This window comes from Trichogramma pretiosum, unplaced genomic scaffold (assembly GCF_000599845.2).
Source record: "Trichogramma pretiosum strain Unisexual culture from Peru unplaced genomic scaffold, Tpre_2.0 scaffold1, whole genome shotgun sequence".
NCBI classification, from domain to species: domain Eukaryota; kingdom Metazoa; phylum Arthropoda; class Insecta; order Hymenoptera; family Trichogrammatidae; genus Trichogramma; species Trichogramma pretiosum.
Genome location: NW_019641703.1, coordinates 2,986,735 through 3,001,090, shown reverse-complemented (window position 1 = coordinate 3,001,090; position 14,356 = coordinate 2,986,735). Strand labels below are relative to the sequence as shown.

The 14,356-nt window shown below is 36.7% G+C and overlaps 3 protein-coding genes across 3 annotated transcripts; 1 reads left to right on the top strand and 2 right to left on the bottom strand.

The window, feature by feature from the left end:
* The first annotated feature begins 2,204 nt into the window (after positions 1 to 2,204).
* Positions 2,205 to 4,022, top strand: LOC106655628 (zinc finger protein 184-like). The gene is made up of 3 exons (XM_014376128.2): positions 2,205 to 2,253; positions 2,330 to 2,429; positions 2,511 to 4,022. Exons 1-3 carry the CDS (start codon positions 2,219 to 2,221, stop codon positions 3,507 to 3,509), a joined length of 1,134 nt encoding a protein of 377 aa, XP_014231614.1. The 5' UTR covers positions 2,205 to 2,218; the 3' UTR covers positions 3,510 to 4,022.
* A 189-nt stretch (positions 4,023 to 4,211) lies between these two features.
* Positions 4,212 to 5,143, bottom strand: LOC106653404 (EF-hand calcium-binding domain-containing protein 1-like). Its single transcript, XM_014372820.1, has 5 exons — positions 5,017 to 5,143; positions 4,799 to 4,959; positions 4,647 to 4,727; positions 4,467 to 4,577; positions 4,212 to 4,400 (listed from the first exon to the last, which is right to left on the bottom strand). The coding sequence occupies exons 1-5, from the start codon at positions 5,141 to 5,143 to the stop codon at positions 4,212 to 4,214; spliced, it is 669 nt and encodes a 222-aa protein (XP_014228306.1).
* Positions 5,144 to 13,198: 8,055 nt separating this feature from the next.
* Positions 13,199 to 14,356, bottom strand: LOC106653394 (the record flags this gene model as incomplete). Its single annotated transcript, XM_014372808.1, has 4 exons — positions 13,199 to 13,664; positions 13,748 to 13,998; positions 14,070 to 14,186; positions 14,261 to 14,356. Coding segments are annotated over 4 exons (885 nt in total), but the record flags the coding sequence as incomplete, so codon positions are not given.

The following is a 14,356-nucleotide window of genomic DNA, read 5'->3' as shown; positions in this document are numbered from 1 at the left end:
CGCTTTGTATTACCTGCGCGTATGTACTACACAGGCCATAAAAACTGACGCTCGCGCGGCTCCTCACCTTGTGGTATTACGCGCACTTTCATGTATGCAGGCCGGTATATATAGAGAAGCTTTATTTAATTTGTTGTTGTAGCTGCGCATCGTCGTCGTCTCCTTCTTTATATAATGCGCGAGGTGTATCTGCTTCGATCTGCGCCTCGTTTCAAGCATTCATTATATTTTCGTTGGGCTTTATGTAGGCAGAGAGATGTGTTTACTTAAGGACTTTTGGGCATGCTTAGTGCGCGCGGATGAAGATTGCTGCGCAGCGCGCATATAATACGAGCCGCGCGCGCGCGTGGACGTGTTTTCATTTGGCCGCTATAACGCGCGTACACGCATCTCTCGCTCTCTTTCGCTGTCTCTCTCTCATTATTTCGTCAAAGAGCGAGGATGATACGCGCATGTAGTGTTCTTCTTTGATAAAAAGTTGACGTCGAGATCGTTACGAGATGAGACGGACAGAGAAAAGAGTTGACGTGAAAGAGAACTGCTATTGTTGTCTCGCCTTTTGACGAAAGAAAGAGTGCACTTGGTCGCTTTTTGTTTAAGTAAAATTGAGTTCGTTGAATCGACGATTCATCGATTCTTTACGAGCGATCAATTTGTACGTATGTAATACCCACCTATACATCGCGCAGATCTCGCGCGGTGGTTGAAAAATTTTTATGAAACACAATGAAGGCTTCATTGAGCTGATGAAAGCTGTTGGTAATTCGATCTTTGATTCATCATTAATGCGAAACGCGCTTTCTGTAAGAAACCCTTTTTCTTTTCACAAAAAAAGGGTTCGCGCAAACCTAATGAGTTGAATTGGAAGATTCAATTACGAAACCAGCATCACACGTCTTTAATAGGATATTTAATATGATATGAAAGGAAATCACCAATCTTTATTGAATTACTTTTTTTTCAAAAGTCAATAACATCATTGTTGAAAAAAGGTACAAAGTTGCGTTTGAGTATAGTTTGTAAATACGTGATTCTACGCGAAATCACTCTATTTTCAATTTTAAAGGGAAAATACACGAGCTTAAATCGAGCGATATAGACTTGGAAAAGCATATAGAGTGCGACGTTAGAAACGGAAATGGCGCAACGCCTCGGTACGATGTTTGCATTACGCGCAAGCGAGCGCGAGTAGTAAAATGTAAGCCCTCTCGACGCGCTTTGCAGATAATCAGGTGCTTTTCATTAAACAGGCCATTCGTAGTACTATATATACTCTTAATACTCGGCATGGCGCTAAAAGGTCGTGACGATGTTCTTTTGCCTCTCTCGCGCAGTGTCTCTTTGCATCTCTCCCTCTCTCTTTGCGTCTTTTTCTTACCCTCACACATACACACACACACACATCCTCTCAAGTCGAATGTTCGCGAAAGAAGCTTAGTCCTCCTCGTTTCAATTGTATGCTAAGAAAGCTGATAAGGAATTCAACGTGTTGGAAAGGCTCGTCTTATTTTATACAAACACACTCACATAGAGAATAGAAAGCGCAAGAGAGCAACTACGACGAAGGGCTTTCGCGCTCGACTGACTGAGCGTATATACAGCTAGCTACGTGTGCAGGGAAGATCGCAATCACAAGAATAAGATATTTGCTATGCTTGATTTGCCATTGTTTGACCTCTGCAGATCTTAGATTTGTACGTGGTGGAACGGGGGAGGGCTCGCGTTCAAACGTCCAATATAGTAACTTCTTGCTCGGAGTTGTAAGTTGAAAAATGAGATTATTCGCGCTCGATTGAATGTGTAAAACACAGAAAGTTTCGAATGCGAGCTTACCGGTGTCACGTCCCGATTATATCGCGATATAGACGCAAAAACGCCTATGCGATCGGGACCCTTTATACTCAAAATATCTAGTGAATTGAGACCCTACAGAATGAATGATAACCAAAATACATCTCTGACGTCATATGCAAGTTCGACAACCGATTAAATCATGTGAGATAGCAAAAGCCTTCAAAAAAAGCTTATATGATTCCGCAACACGTATGGGAAATAAAATATCAATAAATTCTTTTAATAATATATAATGACTTCATGTTGCTCTGTTTACATAGATCTGCCTGAGCGATTTGTAAATATTATTATTAAATTCAAGCTAGTTTGATGTTTAATATTATCCCAGAAAGATCAGTCGTTCACAAAATTTCAAAAGGAAAACATGGAATCTAGCGATATATTTAACTGTGCTGTCAGGTAAATTTGGTTTTACGAGAATAAAAGTAGGAAATTATCATAGCACAATAATTAAACTTATTCGGAAATATTATAGAGTGAAGAAAGAGCCTTATGACGAACCCTTTAAAAATGATTACCATACAATTTACGAGGTGCCTGATGTTAAAAATCTTCGATTCTCCAGAGAATATTCAGTAAGAATTGATTATTATATTCAATTCACATAGAAAATATTTTTTGCAAAATATTTTACATACCTTAATATTTTATAACAGACGCTTCAAGAATGCAAGAAAAATCATGAAAATGAACTTGACGAAATAAAAATTGAATTAGAATTTCAAGACGTGAAGCCCATCTGGAATTTATCAATTGTTAAGAAAACTAATGATTTCTCTCAAAATCATTTGCAGCATATGAAGTACAGTGACGATTTTAAATCTCAACACATAATTAAAATGAAAACTGAAGGTGAAATGAAAAAAGAAATCCATTTGAATGACGATCATGAACTTGGCGAAAAAAATAAAAAGAGAAGGGATACAAAAAAGTCTAACTCTATCAATAGTCTTAAAACTCATATCGATACAGTGCATAGTGGAACCCCCCACGCATGCAATATATGTAAAAAGAAATTTAAAAGTAAAAGTTATCTCAGGACCCACATCGATTCTATGCATAATGGTATCAAACATACATGTGATAGATGTGAAAAGTCTTTTTCACGAAAATTTGTTCTCCAAAGGCATATCGAATCGTTTCATAATGGTATCACTTACGCATGCGATATGTGCAGAAATAAATTTACAACAAAAAGTAGTCTTAAGATCCACGTGGATTCGTTGCATAATGGTAAGAAACATTCATGTGATAAATGCGGAATGAAATTCACACAAAAGACTAATCTCAAAACCCACATCAACGCGATGCATAATGGTATCACCCACGCATGCAGTACATGTGAGAAGACATTCACACAGAAGAAGCATCTCAAAAACCACATAGATGTGGCACATATCGGTGTTAAATATAAATGCGGAACATGTGGAAAGAAATTTTTACGAAACGATAGGCTAAAAATTCATATCGATGCGATTCATAATGGTGTCACTTATGAATGTGATATATGTGAAAAAAAATATCAACATCGATCTGATCTCAAGAAACATGTCGAATCGTCTCATAATGGTGTCACTCATGAATGTGAAACTTGCGGAAAGACTTTCAGACATAAAAAAAGTCTCAAAGCTCACATTTATACGGCGCATCGCTAACGCATCATTACTTAATCAAAATTTATAAAATGTATGTCCTAATGTGCCAAAAATCGCGATTTATGATCTAACGTAGTGGTAAAAAAAACTGATCTAAATTAATTTGCTGCAATATTTTGAATTCTTATATTATATTATCTTAATTTTTTGTACAAGGGTGTTCGCTAAAATAGCGGGTGAGGTGTTCGACACGTCCACGTGACAATACGTAGAAACAACGTCCAAATTCGAAAAAATGAAAACATTTTGTAAAAAAACCATACTGCTTATTTTGTATTGATCTAAATATAAAATAAAAATGTGTGCTTTTTGTGTTATATACATAAGAATTGTGAATGTACATTGATTTAGCGCGCTTCGTAATTTGCGTTGATCTATAAACTCCAGCCTCATTAGCTTGCTTTATCATATATTATGCTTGCGAGTACTCCACAATTCTATGACTAATCATAACTCGAATAAAACAGCTTCGCATAATTTTTTTCAACACACACAAGAAGAGAATAACCATGATCCACAATATATACAAACTATTTGAATCAGCCCGCTCAAAGGCTGTCACGTTATTATAAATTTAAATGCAAGAAGATAAAATTTTAAATAAACAATTATTCATTCGGGCATTCTAAATTATATTTTGTACACCCATTTTTATACCCATCGCTCTCACCAGTAAATCGTGACATAACGATGTCCGTGAGGTTAGAATTTGTTCAATTCATCGGTAAAAGTTGTCATAAAGGCGTGAGCAGCTTCACGAGATGGAAAAACTGGTCCCATACTCTCGAGATAAAGATCGTAATTATCTAAAACGACGCTCGAAAAGTCTTCGTACGATATTTCGCCGTCACGGTCAACATCAAGAGCTTTCAGTAATAAGTCTATCATATCCTGCAAAGAGTTGAACATTGTTCGCTGTTCGCGTAGTTTGTTAATAAAAATGAATTAATGATTTACCCTGACAGTTTCGTCGGCATCGTCTTCAGGGGGTAACTTTATCATGCATCCTCGAAGCATTGGAAACATTTGCTCTTTAGTGATTTTATTCGATCTCATCAAATCATAAATCTGTTTAAAACATCATTGTTTACATTAATGATTGTATTGCTAAATAATGATTTAATTTGAAAAATATACTTTGTAAGCAAATTTAGTTTTATCTGGCAGTGGAGCACGAAAAATTGTTGAAAGACCCGAAACCCAATGTTCAATTGGAAGCTGAAGAGTACCAAGTCCGGTATGTAAGTTGATGAAATTTTCACAAAATATTGTTATTTGTTATGATTCACCTTTAGTTTGTTTGTTTTATTGAAATGTCCGTAGATCCGATCTATCAAAAGATGACGTAAATTTTCGGTAAAATCGAGTCCTCCATGAAAAACATCTCGGAACACTTGTCGTGTTAATGGACCTCGGGTGCTTGAAATATTTTTGTGTAAAACAGCCAGCTCTATAACAAGTAAAATATTTAGTTTTCGTAAAATGAGGAAAATTTTTTAATACTTACGCGTTACTTCTCTTTCATTAAAGAGGGTTTCTTTAGCTAATTTTGCTATTAAATCAGAATTTTTTCGTCTAAAAACTGTTTCTGCTGAAGAATTATTTCTCAAGTCTACTGGCACTTCTTTCGGCATATTGTTTCAAGGACGCGACTTTATTTTCAATTTAACTTGATAATTTTACATGAACCGAAATTTTCAATCGACTTAGAATTTTGGTTATGTTATTGTTATGTGTCACCACAATTCGATCGTTTGCGTACGGGGTCGAGTATAAAAAAAATTAAATATACAGGGACATTTTTCATTTTACTTGGGAATAAAAATTATGGTGATTATAGGTCAAATCAAGTTTTAGTCAAATAATTTTTTTAAATTTTATTTGATAATTTTCTTTGAAGAAATACTTCAATCGGGATGTTTTAAATTCACTTCGTCGGCTCTCACTGAATCGTATAAAACCGTCAAAAAGTAGGTGCACTTCTCTTGACTCAAAAGTGAAGTTTCGAGCAACATTTTAACGCGGAGAAATATTTTTATCTGATGAAAAACGAAGAGGCAAATTTATATTCAACGTTTTGAGTTTGCAAAAATAGAAAATTGACTTTTCAACGGCTGGGCAAGCAGCCAAGTACCATCTCTCTCTCCCTCCTCTGCCTTTGCGAAAGACGTCATCTCTCTGGGGCTTATTAGAGTGAAATAAGGACTCGTTGTTCTTGCGTTGCGAACGCAGATGGAAATCGCCTCATGCGCGAGCTCCTCGCGTACTTTTTCATGCTTGCCTGGGTTTCTTCTTCGACTTTCACGCTATATTAACCCTACTAACGGAGTTTGAAAATGCAAAACAACTGTCTAAATTATAGCCTAGACTTAAGCTTTCGAGAACTATATATTTCATTCTCAAAAAAATGTACTATACATTTGCAATATCCTCAAAGTTCCTCTCAACATTGATCAAATACGAGGAAATAATAACTCATTCGCCCTTTAACAGCGCTTCCCATGATTGTTTTTAAAGAGCTCGAAGTTTTTACTTATCAGTTTGCAAAATTGATGCATATAAGCAGTAGTACACTTCTCGTTTCTCTGAAGGATTTTCGATTTTCTCTCTCTCTGCCCCGTACATTGTCTGTAATCAGCGCTTCATCTGTACTTTTTAGTTTTACTTTAAAAACTTTTCAGCCTTTCTCCGAATTATAAGTCTGCGCAGCATCTCTCGAGCCCTGCGCAAGTAACTCTCGTTGGTTCCCTCTCCGGTACACCACGTACTATATACATATATAGATAATCTTTGGCTAATCTAACGCAATAAATGTTTCGAGGTGATGATTTGCGGCCTGTCGTGCATGAGTAAGCAAACTTGTTGGCTCGTTTTCTTGGAGATGAAAAAAAGAAGAAGAGAAAAGAAAAAGGAGTAAGAAACGGTTTTCGCCTTTAAACTTTAGATTGAATTTTGCGGGGCGTCGGAGTAAAGCACCTTGACGTTCTGTCCGCCCACCTGATGCGGGAGCTCTTCGCTGCGCGCGTGCAATGTGTACACACGAGTCGAGCGTATAGCGTTGCGCTGCGCTGCATCCTCCCTTAAACACACGCACCGACTGACGAATATGAAAACAGTACGTCTCTGCCTGGTGTATCCGTTCCATCGCTCCGAGGCTTTCTCTAAGCGTACGCTACGCCACGCTGCAAAGTTTTAGGCCGTGAAGCTTTTATAGCGCTTTCTCCATTGATATGTTTGCTCAAGTTTGTCCGAGAAATATCAATTTAGCTTCGAGCAAATAACGCCTGGGTGTATGCTGCTGCTGCAGCCCCGTACATATGTTTACAATCTGCAACCGAGCTACTCCATAAATGGATTATTATCCGCCGTGGCATCGATGGCAATGATTTATAATTTTAATCTAATCGAGATCTAATAAGGCAGCTGTGTGGCTCTCGAGATGTATATAAATACAAATCATAAAATCAGTGCATCTATCAACCGCGAGCTATATTATATACCGATCAAAAATCAAGAATCAATTTGAGAGTCGCTGCTGCTGCATGCTGAAAAACTGCAGGCGCTCTCTCGTGAACACACACACGCGTGACGACGACGACGACGAGCATACACGCACTCACGGGCAGATATAAAATAATAAAAGCACGGCATGAACATGCTTATATGCGCGAGTGAGCGCGCGCCCCCGCACGCACGTGTCCTCATTAATAAAGAGCTGTCCCGTCATAAATCTCGACGCATTATCGCACTCGAGTTATCGTATTTATTCAACGGGTGATTATTTTCGATTATCTCATTCGCATCCAGGCGGCTCGCGAGCCACGCGGATGCTGTTGTGGGTGTGCGTGCGCGTGTCAGCGAGTAAAATATTTATTCATCTCCTGCAACACGCAGATTTAAGATTAGCGTGCCCGCATTTTTTTCATCAGCGTGCCGGAATGATCGAATTTTTTAAAAATGGACAATGTGGTCACCCGAAAAGAATAACCGAACTATTTTTTACTTTAACGAATATGGTGTTATTGAAAAAAGATATATCGCAAAGCAGTGGACTGCAAGCTGCTCGGTGATCGAAAACCTTAATGTGCGAATGAGCTACGAGAATGATTTTTATTTTGCAGATTATTTACGAGGTGCAACTTATGAATAACAACTAGACTGCAAACTGACGCGTTGCGCCATCACACAAATGCATCGTCGCAAACGAAATGGCACACATATAGCAGCAGCAACGAGGCAGATCATCGCCCGCAAATCACGAGCAGGTTACGGCGCGCAGCAGCGAGGAAGAAAGGATTGAGCTACTCATTACTGGCATTGGCCACAGAGAGCATCTGAAGCCCCGAAGGGATACATCCTCCCTTAGAGGTCCCCATAATCGAATTTTGAGAGTTATAGATGGTGCGTGGGTATATTGTGTAGGTATTGGCAGTGCGCAGAGGGCCGAGAGGCACAATCGTAAAAATGGCACTCCTCCGACTCCTCCTTTGGCTTATGAGTGTAGAGAAAATACACGGCATTAATCATTGAGACAACGGGGCTTCGAGCGACCGTCGAGCTACCCGACGACGAGCATATTGTGCAGTAACCCGCGCGCGTACGTTTCGTTCGTACTTGCAACGGTTCTTTTTATGATTGTGCCGGTGTTTAGTGAAATTTTCTATCGCAAAACATATTTTTAATCAAATATAATCTGTTAAAAATAAATTACGTACTGGAAAATCTTGTCTCAAAATAAAGCAAGAAAATCGATCCTCGCACTTTCAGCCCAAGCAACTGTTGAAAGTTCACGCTAGCATATATCTCAAGAAAAAAAAAATGTTACTTTTGAAGTGGCAACGAGAGCACAATAGCTTTCAAAAAAACAGTAGTATATCCTATGCAACAAAACGTATAGATCTTGGCGCTGCCCGCGCGCATGGAATCTAGTTGGGTAACACCGCTATGTAGCTCTTACGCGTACTATACAGATGTTTTCGTAAGCATTACATATATCTGTATTCGCATCGAACTAAGTGAAGCGTAAATGTACCCATAATATCGCCGCACCGCCAAATAAATGCGTCGCCTCTATGCTGCGTTCTCTTCACGAAGACTGGCTTTATTTCTCTGTTTTGCGCCCATACTGTTGTGATGAACACCTTTTTTTGTTGTTATATATAGACCTCATGCCGGGCGCGCGACATGCGATGATACTTTGTTGTGTACATTGCGTGGGTGGCTTAGCGCGCGGTTGGCGTGTTTTACCATGCAACACTGTATAAGTTATATGTTATATGAAAGGCGCACATATGCTGTATCAATCACTTTTGCGCGCGATGCGGTAAGCGGCGGTGGCGGCGATGGCAGTATAGCGATGCTCCTTCGGTGGAATTTTTCAATGAAATATGTAGAAACACCTCGAAAGTTGCGCACTGCTTTTTCGCTCCCCCATTCATTGTTGTAAAAGTCTTGACTATGGATGCAGTCATTCGAAGATTTCTTTGTACGGATTAAGACAAATGTAATTTGAACCTGATTTTTTAATAAAATCCTTAAATCCTCAAAAAGCTTATTATGATGTAAAGCTCTATATGTTACTGTTTGCACGTTGTCAAGATGCATCAAAGAATTACGGTTGTTTAACACGATTCTTGGAATTATTACTGAACTTTGTGTGCGTCGAAAAATACGCTCGGTCGAAATTGAAATTTCATCTGCATAAACTACATAATTAAATGTGCATAAAAGCGTAGCGCATTATCACTATTCACGGGCAAAACAGCGGCAATAATTTATGTATAAATAATAATATGAAATCACACGCATGTAATTCCACGAATAGTCGAAAATTCACGTCACGGCTACTTTATCGTCATAATTTAAAGCCAAGCCAGCCATTTGAATACGCGCTACGAGCGCGTGTATATGCGAGTTTAAGTCGTCTATCACTTCGGTTTCGAGCGCTTATAACTGCGATTTGTGATAATGCATAAAAGCGCGCAGAGAAAGAGCCAGGCTGTAAAGTGCCACATTATAAGCCAATAAGATAAGACATTCCTCTCGGCGCTTTATCCTTACTTTACACAAATGACGATGGAAGAAACATGGAAAAAATGAACTCGCACGCAAAGAAAAATCAGCGCCTCCTCGAGATAAATCGTCTCGACACAACGAAAAATTCTCCAATATGCTGTTGCAATTTATTCTCGCATCACTAAATCAATGATATAAATTTTCATAGTTTGTAAATATGTGTTTTAATACAATTCACAAAAAGAGCTAGCTTGCTCTACATGAAAGAAATAAAAAGAAATGTATTAAAACAGTGTATTAATGGTCATGTATTTTAAAATGGTCTGCCGTCTGGTATTAAATGGTCAGTTTTCGGAGATTAGGTCATTATGAATGTTGAATATTTTTACCATGAAAGCGTTTTTACTTTGTTTTTAGTTTATTGAAACAAAAAACTTCCAACATAAAAATATAACCATTGCTCATAATAAAATAGGCAAACTTGTTAATTACATATATTTCAAGTTTTTGCAATGAGTAGATTGACAATTAGAGGCAGGTGCAGTCAATACCAAGCTGAAAAAGTCTTGGGAAAGTATTATAACACACTCTAGTGTATGCATCAAAAGAAGATTTTGATGATACAATTCTACAAAGAAAAAGTACACATTCCTAATTTTTAAGCCACGCTCATGGTATAATAATGTTCAGGCTTGCGTTTTGTGCACAAAGCCACTCTATTTCCTTGACGTTCGCGCGTGTTTACAATCTCGCGTCAGTGAGGGCTAATCCTATTAGGAGACGCTCGACTGAACAAGCTCGAGAGAGAGAGAGAGAGACGTCCTGCGGCGTATTATGTGCGTATAATAATTTGAAACTTTGCACACACGCACTAAATAACATGGATCTAATCGTGTATGACTCGTGAAAGATGCAAGTGAGCATACAGAAAACTGAGCCAACTTTATGGAAAATCAATTTTAAGCAATTTTGAATAAAAGTTATCAAATTCAATTAATAAACTTAAATAAATTAGATTCTACTTTCTAAAATATTTACAATTCAAATAAATTCCAAGTTATATAGCGAGCGAAAATATGCATTCAAAATAAAACCGAGCTCAAAGTGAATTAGTCGAATGGACGACAAGAGAGGAAAAAAATTTTTAATAAATGCATGCCACAGGCTTGAGTTATAGTTCCGGTCAAAAATCAAACGCTTTCCACAAATCCATGCTTAGTCGACACAATAAAGGTCAACCGAAATTTGACCTTTCTTCATAATGCTACTTTATATATCAAAGACATCAATCCAGTGCTTTTTGCGTCAGGAAACTTTTTGCTCGAATTTCTTGAATAAATCATTCTTATTGTTATATGCCTGGGCATGCGTGATTCAGGAAATTTGTTCTTTTTTCATCAGGTATTTTTGTATTCTTGTAGTAACATATATATCTAGCGGATTGACGCCTACAATGTTATTCCGACGACAAATAAGAATCGATAATCCTTTCACGTACTAAATTACATCGTACAAAAGGTTTTTTTGCATTATAAATTTACAGGATTTCGGGCGCTGCAACAGCAGCAGGAGCAGCGAAGACGCATAATATACGGTAGAATTTACTTATGAACAAGATTTAGGGATTTGTTGTTCAGCTGCTAAAGAAAAATATAAGCGTAATCTGTGTGTTGAGGAGTCGAGACTTTTTGCGTGCCCGCATATATATACGAAGATAGTAATAATCTTATACGCACGTACGTGTAGCTATATTGAGATTCGGTCTTTTAGCTCGATACACAGCTCTGAAACGTTAAACCGGTGCTGCAAAGACTTGCAAAGAGGATTTCTTCCCAAAAACGTTGCCATATGTACATAACGTACGCTGCTGCGTCGTATAATATCATGTGTATATACATTCGCTTATATACTTGCTGTATGTGACGAAGTATTATGATACCAAGTATTATTCTTAGTAGAAATGCTAAAACATTTCATAACTAACTTCTGGCCAATGAAAGAGTTTCTAATTTTTTTATTTGAAATATAGAAACTTAACCACTACACAATAAACCCTAAACACTGTTTTGAACACTTTGCTTTGATTTGATTTATATGCTTATTTTTATTTTGACTCTTGCAGGTTTACATAAATAACGGCACTCGCCATCTAGTGGCTTAAAGTAGTATCATTGTATTTAAAGTGGTTGAAAATTGGTCTGAATTTTTGATTATAATCAAATTGTTATTCTCAGAGTTTATTTGTTTTACAGAAAAGCTACTGTGCAACAAAAAACTGAAAGATCTGAGAATCCTCAAACAACACGTACTTAAAAATCACTGACCTATGAAAAGTCTAATGTATCACTATTTAAATAATAAAAAAAAATATATTGCAGCTTTTGCGCAGCTGAATTTTTTAGAAAAAAATAGAACGGAAAAAACGAATGCATGTAGATAATCAAATCTTAAAGCAAAATCTAAAATTTCTTCACGGTATGAAGTTCAGAGCACACATTTCTTCTTGTTTAAACACGTTATAACAAATGAGCTTATAATTAGCAGTGTCCGTTGCAGCTCAAAATTTAATACTTTGGTAATGAAAAATTTTACCTGGAGCCATCTATCACTCAACTGCAATCGCCAGTCTCACATTACAACGAGATCAAGCAGGTATGAATAAACAAAATTTTGATCACACCGAAGCGGTCTCGATGATGGAAAGTGCGGCATCGCCAGCACGAACGAGGTTCAAATCGTATACGACTCTCCTCTTTCAACGCTCGCGCAATATATATGATCTCTTTTTCCCCGACACATACTGCATTATACTCTCTTTTCTCGCACCGAAGCCAATAATACATATCGTAAACACGATCGCTGACAAGAAGCTGCTGTTTAACACTACAACATTAATAAACGCCCTATATTGCATATAAAAAAGGCGTAAAATGGGCACTACACACGCCTTTCGTATCAGATAATCGATTACTTATCATAAAAAAGCAGGAGTAAGTTTGTGGAAAAAATATACTTAAAATGTAAAAAGAGAGGTGCTAAGCAAATGTCCTGATAAGTATCTTTAATTTGAGCTCTCTTACATTGCACGCATTGCACGCGTGTATGCACATTAATCCTGACTCTTGTAATTGGTCTTGACGAGAATAACTTGTTAAACAGTATGGTAACGTCTGTTACAACACCCATAATAATCAGCAAGTGTCATAGCTACAAGAAAATATATTATTTTTATTGTAGGGTTTACGAAGTTACTTTCACAAGTCAATGCAAATTTCAAGCAGAAAATATTTCACTTGCAGTTTTTTATTTTATTTTTTATTTAAATTTTGTCAACGATTATTCAAAAATACTACGAAATTATCTTTGTTCCGTAAAATATTATAAAACTTGTCCAATAACACTTTTCAATAAAGCTTTGTATGTATGTCTACAGCTTTGATATAATAAAGATTTTTAATCAAAGCTTCATTATCGATAAAATAATAATAATAAGAATATGATACAACTTCATATAATGTACGTAGCTTTACCATTTCCATTATTATCTCACCATATAGAGTAAATATTATTATACAGGCTAAATCAACATGCATGATTGATGGCATTAAACATTTACTATTTAAAATAATTTTCAATTTAACACCTCACCATTACTGTGTTAGCCCTTTCACGAGTAACATAATTTTGCCGTGAAACGATACAAAAATCAATAACACAATTTAATTGGCTAAAGGTTTGAAAATAGTAAATCTGACATCATTAATGTGGCTCCAACCTAAAGAGGTGAAACAGTTTTGAGACCGAATGTTGGTTTTAGATGTAAACAATACAATATCTATGTCCTGCTGTGCTATCAACTTGGCTAGAGCATTAGTAACAATTTTAGCAAATCCTCGTCTGCTAAATTCATTCAGTGTTTGTACATTGCCTAAACCTCCATACTCAGTTTGCAGAGCCCAAGATACTAATCGATTATCTTCTTTGCGGAATAAACCAATTCCTTTATTAAGATGAATCATTTTGGAAATGAACATTGCAGATTTTTCAGGATTCTTTTTTACTTCTTCCCGAGGCCATAGTTCATGAATCAAGTGTACATTTTCTTCTTTTAAAATTCTCAGTTCAAACCCGGGAGGAATGCTGGAGAAGTACAAGAGGTATGATGTAATAAAAAGACGCCATTAGAATTACTACATTTAGTAATAGACAATTTGATCAATTACCTTACATCCACCGAAAGACAATCTTCTTTTGATTTATAATAATATTTGCAGTATCCGTGTGCAAAAATTTCCAAATTTATTGCTGTTCTGAGATAATTGGATACATCATCAACGGTGCTCAAAAAATTGTCTTGAACTGCCTGGAAAAAGACTTCTCGCTTCCAGTCGATGAATTCTGTATTTATAAGGCAGTCGAATAATAATTTTTTATTTTCAGGAAATGCGAATGCAAGCACATAATATATTGCGTACTAAAATGAATGAAAATCTAAGTTAAATATCAAAGAATGAATTAAAAGTTTTTATTTTTTCTTTAACTCACAGCTGATATACCAACAAACACTCCGGTATCATACTTTTTCTCCGGGCAGTATATTGCAATATTGATTTCTGGGGTTTTTTCCTTCCATCTAATGGCATTATCGATCCAATAATAATACTTGAATGAAAAATATAAACATTGAAAAATTAGGATAATAATTAAAAAAAAGAAATTCCAATGTTCATACTTACATACGCATAATTTGGCCAATCTCTTTTTAGAGTATCTTTCAATAAAATCCATTGTTCGACTGGTGACGGTTGTAAAATATCTAAAACAAGTATTCT

Excerpts from the sequence above, each read along its gene's own strand:
- LOC106655628 (XM_014376128.2), top strand. The coding sequence starts at position 2,219 with ATGGAATCTAGCGATATATTTAACTGTGCTGTCAG. Across the intron at positions 2,254-2,329 it reads ATATTTAACTGTGCTGTCAG|AGTGAAGAAAGAGCCTTATG; the intron begins GTAAATTTGGTT and ends GAAATATTATAG. Across the intron at positions 2,430-2,510 it reads GATTCTCCAGAGAATATTCA|ACGCTTCAAGAATGCAAGAA; the intron begins GTAAGAATTGAT and ends ATTTTATAACAG.
- LOC106653404 (XM_014372820.1), bottom strand. The coding sequence starts at position 5,143 with ATGCCGAAAGAAGTGCCAGTAGACTTGAGAAATAATTCTTCAGCAGAA. Across the intron at positions 4,960-5,016 it reads TAATGAAAGAGAAGTAACGC|AGCTGGCTGTTTTACACAAA; the intron begins GTAAGTATTAAA and ends TACTTGTTATAG. Across the intron at positions 4,401-4,466 it reads ATGCCGACGAAACTGTCAGG|GATATGATAGACTTATTACT; the intron begins GTAAATCATTAA and ends AACTCTTTGCAG.